The sequence below is a fragment of the Oryctolagus cuniculus genome, chromosome 1, assembly GCF_051225735.1.
Source record: "Oryctolagus cuniculus isolate XC-2025 breed Fujian yellow rabbit chromosome 1, ASM5122573v1, whole genome shotgun sequence".
Lineage (NCBI taxonomy): Eukaryota > Metazoa > Chordata > Mammalia > Lagomorpha > Leporidae > Oryctolagus > Oryctolagus cuniculus.
Genome location: NC_142867.1, coordinates 16,134,657 through 16,150,404, shown reverse-complemented (window position 1 = coordinate 16,150,404; position 15,748 = coordinate 16,134,657). Strand labels below are relative to the sequence as shown.

Below are 15,748 nucleotides of genomic sequence, written 5' to 3'. Positions count from 1 at the left end.
TTTCTGAAACAGTCACTTTTGAATCTACATGGAAATTGACTTTAATGTCATGACTTAAACAAGATTTATAAGACTATTTCACTCTGATTCTTTTTATGCACATTGCCAGTTTCTTTGTTTTTAAAGAAATAATTGTCAAAATATTTAAATGTCATTTTCATAGTTAAATCTTTCAGAAAAAAAAATCTCCACCAAGACAGGAAAATATATGGCACAAATACTACAAGAATATGAACTTGGGCTGGCGCTGCTGCTCACTAGGCTAATCCTCTGCCTATGGTGCCAGCACTCAGGGTCCCGGTTGGGGCAGCAATTCTGTCCTGGTTGCTCCTCTTCCAGTCCAGCTCTCTGCTGTGGCCCGGGAGGGCAGTGGAGGATGGCCCAAGTCCTTGGGCCCTGCACCCGCATGGGAGACCAGGGGGAAGCACCTGGCTCCTGGCTTCAGATCAGTGCAGCGCGCCAGCCGTAGTGGCCATTTGGGAGGTGAACCAAGGGAAGGAAGACCTTTCTCTGTCTCTCTCTCTCTCACTGTCCAACTCTGCCTGTCAGAAAAAAAAAAAAAAAAAAAAAAGAAAAAAGGAATATGAACTTGGTGACATTGCCATACTGGAATAGAAAGTCTATTACTCCTTTTAATGCCTCAAAATTTCTATCAGCTGGTGAATGTTTATTTGACTTGGCTATGGAATGCTAGCTAATATGTAATAGACAAAAGTGTGAGGTTTATAAAGATTATATGAATACAGCATGTTAGACTCAAAATGAAGATACTAAATATATATAAATTATACCTACAAATTAGCATTGTGTATACAAAATGAAATGATTAGTAGAAGTTAAAATATTTAACGAAACATTAGTATTGTAATTTTTATCATTTTATGCTTTGTTTCACTGTATTTTTTCATATTGAACAAGTGTTATTCTTATGATAGTATCACATGTTTTAGTCTAAATATGTTTCATTATGAAATAATGTCATTACAGTTCTTGATGGCTGTAGTCAGGGTAGAGAATTATTTCTGTGTAATTTACTTTTCAACCACCCTAATTGAAAATTTCCTTATTTGAAAATTACACAAAATATTCATGTACAACCACCAAATGTACCTCCAATTTGATTTAACTACTGTGTGTCAATTAAAAAACAGGTACAAAAATCAGAAAAGAAAACCAACTTATCAGTTGCTCTTCATTTGACGGTTATAACAGGAAAGGACAAACATTTGCTCAAAACCAAGTATAGTTTCCTTTAATCATTCCCTTTGGTCCTTGGAAAAATGCCAAACACCCTGCCTTGGAATTGCGCCTCTGAGGTTGACCAAATGCATGATCAACAACACCCGAGACACGAGGTTCCTGAAATTATCCTGCGGAGTGGTAAGGTATCCTCCTCTCTGTATATAGTCACAGTTGTTTCCCGGTATTTTTCTTGTGAAATATTTTCCTTTTAAAGTTTCCATTTCCCCAGGACACATACAAAACTTCAGAGCTGATTTATTTTATCTCAAAATTAAGCAAAATGAGTGCAGAAAAATGTAAAAAATATCTCAAGAGAAAACAATATATAGCATAAATTTTCAACTCCTTAAATGATTTTCATATTTTATTTGCAAAAAAAAATAAAATTGACTAGTTTCTAGGCAGAAAAGATTAAAAGAAAGTCTTTCATCATCTTTGGTTCACAGTAAGTATCTGAAAATTGGTATTCTTGGTTCAAGTTAAGAAAAATTAGGTCTTTGGCAGAAAAATATGCATGCACACATATTTAATTTAGCTGTTTCTGTAGATAATAGGAGGATTTCCAGACCAGAAATATGGGGCTGAATAAATCAAGGTCCACAAGCAAATAATATTTTGAAAATATTTGGAAGAAATTTTATTTTGAATGAGCCAAGGTTGTAAAAACATAATGTCTTCTGGGAATCAATACTAATATATCATCTAGAATTTTAATCAATCCAACTGAAGTCTACAAATGAAGAATTTTATAAGTATAGATAGAAAAGAGATCATATGTGATACACATAATACATCAAAACTTTCTCTTTTTTCTCTTCTTGTTTATTATATATCTAGAATTTTTAGAAAATTTGCTGTAAATAATTAGTAATTCAGTATTATTAACAGGCTTTCTGGACTCAGCCTATCATGGTAGAATTACAGAGTGGACAATTAGTTCTAACACTGAATAAGCTTTACTTTCTGTGCTCTTTTTCTCAAAAATGAAGGTAAAGGATTTTGCAATAACAACGATTAATATTTTCATGTATATTAAATGTGCTAATAATAGATTGCATTTCAAACAAGGGAAATTTTATTTTATTTATGCAGTATGTATCATCTATTATATAATATTCAAGTATCAAGTTGTACCTATATCTATATTTCACAATAAAATTTAGATTTTCCAGTATGTATTGTAAAACCCTTCACTGAAAATTTCTAGAAAACTTGAGCTAATGATCCAAAAAGGGTCATTCTTATACACAAAGCCAATTTTGATTTCTCAACAGCTTGAAGCAGTTAGATACTATGAGTAGAAGGAACAACACGAATGTGCCTGACTTCATCCTTATGGGACTGACAGATGCTGAAGAGATCCAGCTGCTCCTCTTTGTGCTGTTTCTGCTGATTTACCTGGTTACTATATTGGGGAATGTGGGGATGATATTGATAATTCACCTGGATCCCCATCTTCACACCCCCATGTATTTTTTCCTCACTCACCTGTCATTTCTCGACCTCACTTACTCAAATGTCGTCACACCCAAAACCTTAGAGAACTTACTGACCTCCATCACGTATATTTCATTCACGGGCTGCTTCACCCAGATGTACTTCTTTGTCTTCCTGGGTACTGCTGAGTGTTTTCTTCTGTCCTCAATGGCCTATGATCGCTATGTAGCTATCTGCAATCCGTTACAGTATCCACTTATTATGTCCACAAGACTCTGCCGTGCCCTCATCACAGGGTGCTATATGATTGGATTTATGGATTCCTCAATCAATATGCTTGGCATGAGTAAATTGCTATTCTGTGACTCCAATGTAATCCATCACTTTTTCTGTGATACATCCCCAATCCTAGCCCTGTCCTGCACTGACACATATGGCACTGAAGTCATGATATTCATTATTGCAGGCTCTACTTTAATGGTGTCCCTTATCACAATAGCTGTGTCCTATGTGTCCATTCTCTCTTCTATTCTGAAAATTCATTCCACTTCAGGAAAGCAAAAAGCTTTCTCTACTTGTGCCTCCCATCTCCTGGGAGTCACCCTATTTTTTGGCACTATGATTTTTACTTATTTAAAACCAAGAAAAACCTACTCGTTGGGAAAGGATCAAGTGGCTTCTGTTTTTTATACTATTGTGAACCCCATGCTCAATCCACTCATTTACAGTCTTAGAAACAAAGAAGTGAAAAATGCTCTTCTTAGAATAATGCAGAGAGGAGACACCTTCAGGTAATTAAGACGGCTGTGAGGCTAAACATTCAAACTCATCTATACTTTGATTTTTATTTTTGTCATGTATTTCCTTGGTCATGATGAAAAATTTGAACCTGAACCTTTTAATTTGTACTTCTTTTGAAGTTATCTTTTGTTGACCAAATATCAGGAAACATTGTAAGAAATCTAAATTTTAACTTCAAATAATATGTATATATATTATAAGGATAAATTTATATGTGGTTAAGGGCAGCTGATGTGTAAAAACAAAATCAAGATTATCACTTTTAAAATAATAGCACACAAATACCCATGCATATGCCAATTTTGGAGAATTTCATTATATAAAACTCTTACAATTTAGGTGCAATAAAAGTTTCAGAAATCATCTTTTAATATAAGGAGAAGAATTAAATCAGAGTGGTTAGGAATGCTTCTTTTGTTTGTTTGTTTGTTTTAAGATTTTTTTTATTTTATTTGAGAGTTAGAGTTACAGACAGTGAGAGGGAGAGACAGAGAGAAAGGTCTTTCTTCCTTTGGTTCACTCCCCAAATGGCCACCACAGCTGGCGCTGCACCGATCCTGTGGTCTGAAGCCAGGAGCCAGGCGCTTCTTCCTGGTCTCCCATGCGGGTGCAGGGACCCAAGGACTTGGGCCATCTCCTACTGCTTTCCCAGGCCATAGCAGAAAGCTGGACTGGGGTGGAAGTGGAGCCACTGGGACTAGAACTGGCGCCCATATGGGATGCCAGCACCGCAGGTGGAGGATTAACTAACCTACTGCCCCACAGCACAGGCCTGGAACACTTGTCTTGTAGTCAAGAGTTCCAGTATTTAGATTCAAGTTCTTCTACAATGTTAGCTCTATAACCTTTAGTAAGTCAAAGAAATTTAAGCCTCAATTTCCATAATTATATGAGATAAATTGTAATTTCAGTTCCATATGATTAAAGAGTAACTGTCTAGTATTCAAGACAGTAATAGTGGATGCTGATTGCCTTAAAAGTCTGATGTTTGAAATATTGTAATGCAAATGCCTTTTCTGAAGAAAAATGTACTTTACAGATTAATTTTGGTTAATTTTATTGGCAGACAAGTATAAAGAAAAACAATTGACAATTAATTTAGAATTAGAACAAAACAAGTAGTGAAATAGTTATAGAAAAATGGCATATGCTAATATTAGGGAAAAATTGGAAAATATATTAAAATTTAAAAGGAAATAGAAAATTAATATTAGTGACTGCTTTGTACATCTTTTTCTAGACCTATCATTTTGTCTTTTCTCTCCTTTTTTTTTTTTTTTTTTTTTTGACAGGCAGAGTGGACAGTGAGAGAGAGAGAAAGAGAGAAAGGTCTTCCTTTTGCCGTTGGTTCACCCTCCAATGGCCACCACGGCCATCACGCTGCAGCCGGCGCACTGCGCTGATCCGAAGCCAGGAGCCAGGTGCTTTTCCTGGTCTCCCATGCAGGTGCAGGGCCCAAGCACTTGGGCCATCCTCCACTGCACTCCCGGGCCACAGCAGAGAGCTGGACTGGAAGAGGGGCAACCGGGACAGAATCCGGCGCCCCGACCAGGACTAGAATCCGTTGTGCCAGTGCCGCAGGTGGAGGATTAGCCTATTGAGCCGTGGCACCAGCCTAGATCTATCACTTTGAATGTGTATATTTTGCACAAAAATATTTCATTCTCTATATACTCTTTTTCATCTGGCATTATCTACTTACATGTTTAAAATTTGATATTCTCTGTCATTGAAAACTGGGAGATTAATGTGTTCTTAGTACTTGGGCAAATTCTAGATGTTAGTTTTACAGTTTTGGACCTGAGATGTAAATTTTTTGAGTTAAATATCTGTACACAGTGATGCCTCCTTTGGGTGCAGAAGGGACACTTTTAAAATTCCACCTTTCTGTAATGTGTCAGAGGCATCAATAAATTGTCACGTTGTTAAATTTTGTGTGGTTAGAAATATTTCCCTTTTTTGTGTTCCCATAGATTTTTAATATTTTAAACTAAATCTAGAATGAAAAGGTTGGTATTTTTGTTTTATCATTTTAATAGAGAAAAATTATATAGCAAATAATTGAAAGTGAATTTGAATGTTGTGGAATCCAATAAACTTTAGTCATACAAAGTGTGAAAATTTTCTTTACAAAAAGATTGTCTTTATGTATTCTAGAATTGGAACTATAGTTTTTAGTCTTATTTTAAGGTTATTTTAAATTATATCATTTAATTTTCAAATTGTTCTTTTTTAAGCTTTTGAAACACTTGCTAGATGGACTGTTTTCATTCAAATAGTATTTTATCAGTGTGTGTTGGCATCTTGATTGCTGGACCACACATCTGATCCTAGTGGAATTTTCATGTAGGTTATTGGGATAGTGATTCTTGATGAAGTTGTTGAAAGTTTTATTAACCATAGTTTTAGGTGTAAATGCAATCACTCTTATTCCTATGCTCACTTCTTCTTGTGTCTAAGAATGATTGCTTTTCTTAATGTTAAGGAACAACAATACAAGAAGCCTTGTCCAAGCTTTCCTTATCAATTTTGAAACTTTGTTTTCAATAGAACATAAAAACAATTTAGAGGGGCTGGCACTTTGATGCAACTTGCCTGACAGCATCCCATGTTTGAGTGTTCAATTGAGTCACAGATGCTCCACTTCGAATCCAGCTTTCTGCTAATATATCATGGTCTCTATAAGAAACATGAGATTTATTTCATAACTGGTCAAAATAAATTAGAAACTGAAGTACTGGAAAATATTATTCTGAATCTCAAATTCACATATACATATTAGCTCACATACATATTATTTCTTAAATGGAAAAAAATTTAGTTGTTACGTTCCAATGTAATTTTTCTGGTGGAGTCAAAGGACAGTTATATGTTTGGCAAGAGATTGAATTCCATCAAAAACAAATGTATGGCGACCAGAGGTTTGGAATAGCAGATTAAGCCACTGTCTGACGCTGGCATCCCATAGAGGTGCTGGTTTGAGTCCTGGGTACTGCATTTCTTATCCAGTCCCTGGCAACAGCTGGCAAATGTTTTAATACAAAATATTTGAGCAAATATTTTAATTGCAGTAAATACTACTGTGTTCCTCATATTTGTTTATGTCTTCAGCGTTTCAACAGTCATGTACATATTGCCATTCAAAATGAATTTTATTTAGTGAAGAAATTCTCTTTCTAGAGTTCTTTCTCAAATTATTTCTTATTTATAAACTAAATGTCACATAGTAATTTACATATAAATTCATTCTCAAATGACTTTTCTCTGAAGGGATTTGGTGTAGAAATAAATGTATAGGAAGTTATATTTTATGTATATGATTTTAAATAGAGTCATCTAGTTAAGACTGCATCTCAACTACCACAAAGAAACCTCTCAAAATGGATCTATCTTCAATATTGAGAGTGTGTGAATGGATCTATGTGTGCATATGTATACATATATCTGTTTTATTTCCTTCCCTCACAATATTTCAGAGATCTGACTCTTGCAAACTCAGTTTTACAATGTAATACTTTATAAAGTTTTGGAATGGAGAACTTACAAAACACGATACGGCATTATTTGGGAGAGGTATTAAAGTCTACCTCATTCTCATTTCCTATTATGAAGTGTACATAATTTTTCTTTTTCTTTTAATCACAGAATCTGATAAGATTGATTGTTCTGATCATTTTTCATCATCATTGCAACCTTTGAAACTGATTAATTTCTCTCTCTTCTTGTTTTACTAATTGATTTTCATTCTGCATATTCTAAATTTATCAATGTGTGAAACATCATAGCTTTCACACCTTATTGTATTTATCTTGATTCTAACTATGTGTGTCTTTTATTTTTAGTTATATGAAATATATATAATGTATATCAATATTTTCTTGTTAGTTTGTCTCTAGAAGCAAAATAAAATGAACTTTCCCCATTCATCTTAAGAAGTAGTAGATATATATTTAATTGTCATAAATGATGCTTAAGTGTCCATTTATGCCTTTTTCCCTTGCACTCCTCATATTTTTCTCTGGTATGTCTTCCATCATTCTCTCTTTTGCTCTTCTCTGTGAAATGTAGAATCATCTCCCAGCACTCTTCATCTCCCCAATAATAGGTGAATTACTCCATATCTTAGGGACTATGTCTCAGGCAGTGGGTGCAGGGGCCTAAGCTCTTGAGCTATCTTCCACTGCTTTCCCAGGCCATCGCAGAGAGGTGAATTGAAATAGGTGCACCCAGGACATGAATCAGTGCCAACATGGATTCTAGCACTGCAGGCAGAGGCTTAGCCCATTACCCAACAGCACTGGCCCAGTGCAGATTCTTAACTTTTTTTTTTTCTTTCTTCAATCAACTCCCTCTACTATCTCCAAAGAATGACATATATATATATATATATATCCTCTTCGTTACTCCTCAAACTGCACAACCTATCCTCTGCACAATATCTTTTCACAGAAGTTGTCCCTGTGTGAAACACTTTCTTCCCATGCATTTGTAGGGCTAACTCTTCCCTCCTCAATTCTTTTTTTTTTTCTTTTTTTTGACAGGCAGAGTGGACAGTGAGAGAGAGAGAGACAGAGAGAAAGGTCTTCCTTTGCCGTTGGTTCACCCTCCAATGGCTGCTGCGGCTGGCGTGCTGTGGCCTGCGCACCGCGCCGATCCGATGGCAGGAGCCAGGTACTTATCCTGGTCTCCCATGGGGTGCAGGGCCCAAGCACTTGGGCCATCCTCCACTGCACTCCCTGGCCACAGCAGAGAGCTGGCCTGGAAGAGGGGCAACCAGGACAGAATCCGGTGCCCCGACCGGGACTAGAACCCTCCTCAATTCTTTGAAAAACTGTCAACTTTGCATTGAAGTCTAGTTTGATTTTCCAATTTCTCATTGATTCTTTATGTCCCTATTCCTGAACCACTCCTTCCACATCTACTATGCTCTGTTAACTCTTACATTTTAATAATACATTTATTTTACCCTCTAACATGACATATCACTAATATTTGTATTTTTATCTTTCTCTCTGATGAGAACTTATAGCATGTGAATAGTATAATTAGTAAGAATACACTTGTAGATTAACATTTTCCTCCTCAGAATCTGAGTCATTTATAAAAAATTCATAAACTTTGATAAATATATAAATCTTAATTTAAAGAATTGGGTTTTCTAACCATAATCAATGCAATTTAAAATTAATATTTAAGTATAGAAGTTTAAAACTTTTATTTGAGAAACACACACACACACACACACACACAGAGGGGTACACACAATATTGTTGAGATCCCTTTCACTGGCTCGCTTTCTGAATGCCCACAATGGCAAAGGTTGGTTTAAGCTAAAGTTGGGAGTTCAGAACCCAATTCAGGTCCCCCAAGTTGGTGCAAAAGTCTCATTATTTGAGTCACTGCCATTGCTTCCTGGGATCAGCATTAGGAGAGACCTGGCATTAGAAGCAAGCACTGGAGATTGAACTCAGCTGCTCCAATTTGATTGCAGACATCTAAACTTGCATCTTTAATGACAGACTAAATGTGTGCAATAAGCAAAATAACTCTTAACCCAAAATTTTAAAAATTAAAAGAATCTTAAATTATTAGAAGTCAAATAAGAAATAAAATTCTGCTTCAAACTGTCTATATAATATACTAGAAAAATAATACAAAACATTGAATGTGAATAAAAAGAAAATGACATTCAAATGAATAATGTGTATATTAAATTCTATTGTTAATTAAAATAGAGAGAGAATAACATAAACATTTAATACCTGGTGCTTGCAAAAGAAGAAATAAACCTCGTAAATCAGGGCAAATGAATTATTCATGTAAATTGAACAGAATTTGTTAAAAAGGTTTTTAAGGATGAATGAATAGGAAGAATAAACCAGGTGTGAGGGAGAGATAAGAAAGGGAAAGAACATAGGAAGAGAACACTAGGAGGGGATACAGTGAGCTATATAATTATGTAATATCTTCAAAAGAATGGAAGAAAATTTAAATCTCTCATCAGATTTTGATTTATGTTATGCCCCAGTAGATGCATAAGAATTTCCTTGTCTTCACGAACCTCTCTAAACCTGGACAAACTGGGTTTTGAAATACGGAAAATACTGTGTAGGAAATACTTGGTGAAGAAGATTTTGCAGTTGCCATGCATATAGTGGTGACATTAACACAAAAAGTCACTCTTCACTTCTCCCTTGTCTTACAATCAAAGGTTAAACCTATTGTGAAATAGTTGATACTTGCTTTTTAATCTCCAAGCTAGCGTTTTTCAGTAGCACTGAAATTTAGGTGAGTATAATTGCCCTTCCAAAAGTTATTCAAATAAATAATCAACACAGGAGTATCTCTTCTATTCATGCCAAGAAATTATCCCCTGGAAGTCAGCATTATGTGCATACTTTCTGAAAAAGTCACTTTTAAATCAAAATGAACATTCATTTCAATGTTGTGACTTAACTCAATATTGAAAAGTATCTTTTACCCTGATCCCATTTGTATACTAGTCAAGTTGCTCCTTTATTCCCTTTCTTCTTCATTTTAGAGAAACAATTCTCAACAAAATATTTTAATGTGCTTTGTTAGTATATTTCTTCTTAATCATACCTATGAAAATATTTAATGGGATTATAGAGAAGGTGAGAGTTTATGGCCATTGAATTGTTGGCAAAATGATTACTAGTCTCAGAGATGATTTTATTTCTCTGCATTCAGCTTTCTATTTAAAATGAGAAAAATGATAATAAACTAAGTGATGTTGCCATTTTTGAATAGAAAATCTGCATTACTTCTTTTTTTAATAAGATTTATTTGTTTATTTGCAAAGCGGAGTTACAGAGAGGCAGAGGCAGAGAGAGAGAAAGAGAGAGAGAGAGAGAGAGAATCTTCCATCCACTGTTTCACTCCCCAAATGGCCACAACAAACAGAACTGGACCAGTCAGAAGCCATGAGCCAGGATTTTCTTCTGGGACTCCCACGTGGGTGCAGGGTCCCAAGCACTTGTGTCATCTTCCACTGCTTTCCCAGGGCATAGCAGAAAGCAGGATCAGAAGTGGAGTAGCCAGTACCTGAAACGGTGCCATGCCGGCACTGCATTACCTGCTATGTTACCGTGTCAGCAGCTGCATTACTTCTTTTGGTGCCTCAAAATCTGTATCAGCTGGCCATCATTTAGTTCACTTAGTTATAGGAACTTACCTAATATTTAAGAGATGAAATTGCAGTATTTGTAACAAGTCAATATAACAAAAGTTTATATAACATACATTGTGGCATGTTATAAAATTTTAGACACAAACTGATGATGAGATACTGAATACGCTAATCTATTATTACATATGCAAATAGGCATCCTGTGCACATAATGAAATAATTGGGAGGAATCTCAATTTGGTTAAAAAAATGTTAACAGTATTTGGAATTACTTTCATTTTCTCTGTTAAATTTTGTTGTATTCCTTTTTTTCCACATGAACAAGTGTTATCCCTAGGATAGTACAACATTTTAAGTCTAAAAATGTTTCATTATGAAACATTATCATTTATTCTTGATGGTGTCAGTTACAGAGTACACAACTACCACTTCAGTTGAAAATTTCCTAATTTGATCATTAGACCATCTATAAGTGTGCATAATACCACATGAATCCCCATAAATTGATCCCCATGACTATTGTGTGTCCATTAAAAAACAAACAGCATTACAGAAGAAGACAGTTGCTGTTGTCCTTCGTTTGGTGGCATATGCAGGAAAAGGCAAAACATTTGTTTGAAACTCAACATGACTTAATTTCATCCTTGACTTTTCTCCTTGGAAAAAGGCCAAGCAATGTTCCTTGAGTTTGGCCTCTGAGGATGACCAAGTGTGGTTTGATCACGGATCTCCAGTCCACGTGGCTCCTGCAATTATCCAGGGGAGAGGCAAGGCAGCCTCTGTTCTGTATATATTCACAGCTCCCTGGTATTTTTCTGAGACTTAACTTCCTGAAAATCTCCCATTAGATTGTGCTACATACAAAATTTCCAGCTTGATTTATTTATCTCACGATGAAACAAAATAAATGCACAAAAATGTTAGCATTATTTACCTCAGAAAATATATAGCATAAAATCCCAGTGCCTTAAATGATTTTCACATTTTATTTTTGTAAAAAATTGAAATTGACAAATTTCTTTGCAAAGGAGATTTGAAGTTTTTTTTTTCTTCAGCAACATTGGCTCACAGTAAGTATTGTTTTAAATCTGTTTTAGATCTTTAATAATATGAGGACTTTATTAGAATGATCTGTATGCACACACACATCATTTATTCCTTAGTTTAAATAATGTCTAGATTTGTGGGATGAAAAATTAGATATGATGGAATCAGAGTCTAAAAGCAATGGCTATTTTTGGAAAATACTTGATTTTAAATGAGATAAGTTAGGCAGATATATGTTTAAACACGTGTTTATAATTTTAATTCATTTGACTTAAGTCCCCTACTTATGAAATTAATAAGTATAAATATTATTGGAAACAAAATGGATATTATGGATCAAAAGAGTTTTCTGTTATTTTTATTATTTATGCATCCTTTTATCATATTTGCTGAAGTGAATCATTAATATAAATCTAGTATTATTAACAGACACACTTGAATCAACTATCTTCGTAGAATTGCACAGTTAACACTTCCTCTTACTTTGAGTTGCTTACGCTTTCTATGTCCTTCTCATATAAAAATGTAGATGAGGAAAACATAGCTACTATGATATAATATTTTATTGTGGATTGTAAATAATATAAATTATTTCAAACAATGCAACAGTTGATTCTAATCATGCAATATGTGCCTTTTGGTATATACCAAATATCAACTTGAACCTATTTTCTATGCTTCACAATAAAACTAAGCTTTTTTCAGTGCAGAATATAAAACACTGCTTATTATCAACTTCCAGAATAATCAAAATAAGTATACAAAACAAAATCATTCTTATAAACAAAACTCTTTTTGAAGTCATTCCTCCCAAGTATGAATGTTGATTTCTTAACAGCTTAGAGCAGTTGGACACAATGAGTAGAAGGAATAACACGAATGTGCCTGACTTCATCCTAATGGGACTGACAGATGCTGAAGAGATCCAGCTGCTCCTCTTTGTGCTGTTTCTGCTGATTTACCTGGTTACTGTGCTGGGGAATGTGGGGATGATATTGATAATCCGCCTGGATCTCCAGCTCCATACCCCCATGTATTTTTTCCTCACTCACCTGTCATTTCTGGACCTCAGTTACTCAAATGTCATCACACCTAAAACCTTAGAGAATTTACTGACTTCCAACACATATATTTCATTCATGGGCTGCTTTGCTCAAATGTATTTTTTTATCCTTTTGGCTGCTACTGAGTGTTTTCTTCTGTCCTCGATGGCCTATGACCGCTATGTAGCTATCTGCAATCCTCTACACTATCCACTTATTATGTCCCCAAGACTCTGCCATGCCCTCGTCACTGGGTCCTATACGATTGGCTTCATAGACTCCTCTTTCTCTGTGCTTTGTATAAGCAGATTGCACTATTGTGACTCCAATGTAATCCGTCACTTTTTCTGTGATACATTCCCAATCCTAGCCCTGTCCTGCACTGACACATATGACACTGAACTCACAGTATTCATTTTTGCTGGCTCTACCTTAATGCTATCCCTTATTACAATAGCTGTGTCCTATGTGTCCATTCTCTCTACTATCCTGAAAATTAAATCCACTTCAGGAAAGCAAAAAGCCTTCTCTACTTGTGCCTCCCATCTCCTGGGAGTCACCATATTTTATGGCACCATGATTTTCACTTACTTAAAACCAAGTAAGTCCTACTCCTTGGGAAAGGATCAAGTGGCTTCTGTTTTTTACACTGTTGTGATCCCCATGCTCAATCCACTCATTTATAGTCTCAGGAACAAAGAAGTGAAGAATGCTCTTCTTAGGATCAAGCACAGGAGAGATACCTCCAGGGCATTGGAATAGCAATGATGCTAAACATTCAATTTCACCTTTACTTTCTTTTCGTTGAATATTTTTCTGAAAAACAGCCAAACCATTGATTTTCTATTTCTTTAGAAGTGCTCTTTACTTGATCAATCATGCTCTTTAATATTTCGAGGAATAAGTTTTATAGAAATCTGTATTATATATTAGAAATTGGTAACTATGTCTTAAATATGTGTAATGTATGTGCAAAAAAAAAAAAAGCACATGATGAATTTCAGAGTATTTCGTTAGAAAACACAGCTACATTTGTGGCACAATGGTAAAACAGTTTCAGAAGTCACCCAGGTAATGTATGGGGAGGAGATAAATCACAAGTGTTAGGTGCACTTGTTTTGTAATTAAATGTTCTAGGATTGAGATTCTAGCTGTTCTGCAGTGTGAGCTACATAACCCTTGATAAGTTTCTGAAAAATCAACCCTCAATGTCCTCCAATAGATAAATTTTAGTTCCTGGTCCTTATGGTTAACAGGTGGATGTAAAGTATTTAGGCAATAACAATGAGTGTTAGCAATTGTCTTAGAATTCGCATATTCCTGCAATAATTTTAATTAATGGTGCCTTTTTGAAGAACACTGTGTTTTCCAAAATATTTTTGGTTAACTTAATTGACAAACAACTAAAGGGGAAAATATCAACTTAACAATTGTACTTTTGGGACAAAGTCAAATCTTATAATATGATGAAGTTATAAAAATAGCCTATATTAATGTTGGAAAAAATTGGAAACCACTGAAAATGTTAAATAAAATAGAAAACTAAAAATGTTGACACCTGTGGACACATTCCCTTAAGGCAACTATTGTTTATATTTATGTCATAAAAATAAAATTTATGTTTTTCCTTATGTAGTATTTTCATCCTTCTGTATATAGGTATATTTTTAAAATTTATCAAGCTCTTTCTAACTGAAAGTTCTGAGATGAAAGTGTTCTTGTCACACAGGCAAAATCAAAGCCTTCTCTTTTGCAGTACTTTGAACCTAAAACCTAAATTTAGGAACTTAAATATCTGCCTGCAGTGATGTCTCTTCTGTGTACAGCAGCCAAACATTTGAAAATCTTACCTTTCTGTGATGTATCTGGTAACTTCGATAAATTATATATCTGTTGAAATTTTCTGTAATTTAAAAATGATTGCTTTCCTCCTTTTCTGTAGATTTGTAATGGTCTATAAAAGCATATTATGAAATAAAATATCTGAAGTATTTGTTTTATAGTTTTTAATTACACAGAAATTTTGTTTAGCAAATAACCAAAAATAAATTCTGATTTTGTGGCATCTCATAAGCTCTAGTCACATAGCATGTTAAAATATGTTCTTTTAAAAATTTCTCCTCTGTGTATTCTAAAGTTGCAACCTTAGGTTTATTTGTTATTTAAAAGTTACTGTAGATGCTGATGCCAGGACTGTGGCAAGTGCAGCAGGTTAGCCAGTGACTATAGCACTGGCATCCCATATGAGAGACAGCTTGAGCCTCGGTTGCTCCAATTCTCACTTAGCTCCCTGATAATGTTCCTGGGAAAGGGGCAGAAGATGGCCCAAGTGCTTGGGCCCCCGCACTCATGTGGGAGACCCTGAGGAAGCCTCTGGTTTCAGCCTGGTCAAGCCCCTGCCAATGCTACCATTTGGGGAGGGAATCATTGGGTGTAATGTCTCTCTCTCTGTGTCTTTCTATCTCTGTCTGTAATTCTGACTTTCAAATATATAAATAAATATAAAAATAAAAGCAAAGAAAAAGTTACTGTAGATTTTATTATTTCAATTTCAAAGTATTTCAACTTTTTATTCATGTATTTAAATTTTTGTAAGAGTCACTAGGTTGTTTTCATTAAAGCAATGCGATTATATTTTTCTTTGTTTATGTTAAGGTTTTATTGTGAATTTATTTTTGATTGTTTATCTTAAATAATTTAGATTGAATAAAATGAAGTGTAACTCTAATATAGAAGTTAATAATTCAACAACTAACACGAACTTAAAAGTGTGAATTTGTTCAAATATTTTAAATGTATATTATTTGTCTCTACTATACTTTCTTATTTTAGAAATACTATGCTGTATTTTCATTTGACAGCCATATAGTCTAGAATCTATGTTTTTAGTGACTCTTATTTGTTTGTGTTTGCAATGACAAATAAGTATTTAAAAATACTTGCTTTTTAATAGTATACTATTTTAGGTAATATCTCTTCTTATACATTCATTATGTCATCTCACAAGTTTATAGACTCTTTCCATATT

The 15,748-nt window shown here is 34.6% G+C and overlaps 2 protein-coding genes across 2 annotated transcripts; both read left to right on the top strand.

The window, feature by feature from the left end:
- Positions 1 to 2,535: 2,535 nt before the first annotated feature.
- On the top strand, positions 2,536 to 3,474 carry LOC100345912 (olfactory receptor 8H1-like). Its single transcript, XM_002708926.4, has one exon. The coding sequence runs from the start codon at positions 2,536 to 2,538 to the stop codon at positions 3,472 to 3,474; it is 939 nt and encodes a 312-aa protein (XP_002708972.3).
- Positions 3,475 to 8,073: 4,599 nt separating this feature from the next.
- On the top strand, positions 8,074 to 13,609 carry LOC100346173 (olfactory receptor 8H1). Its single transcript, XM_089303229.1, has one exon. It carries the CDS (start codon positions 12,535 to 12,537, stop codon positions 13,480 to 13,482), a length of 948 nt encoding a protein of 315 aa, XP_089159355.1. The 5' UTR covers positions 8,074 to 12,534; the 3' UTR covers positions 13,483 to 13,609.
- Positions 13,610 to 15,748: the final 2,139 nt, after the last annotated feature.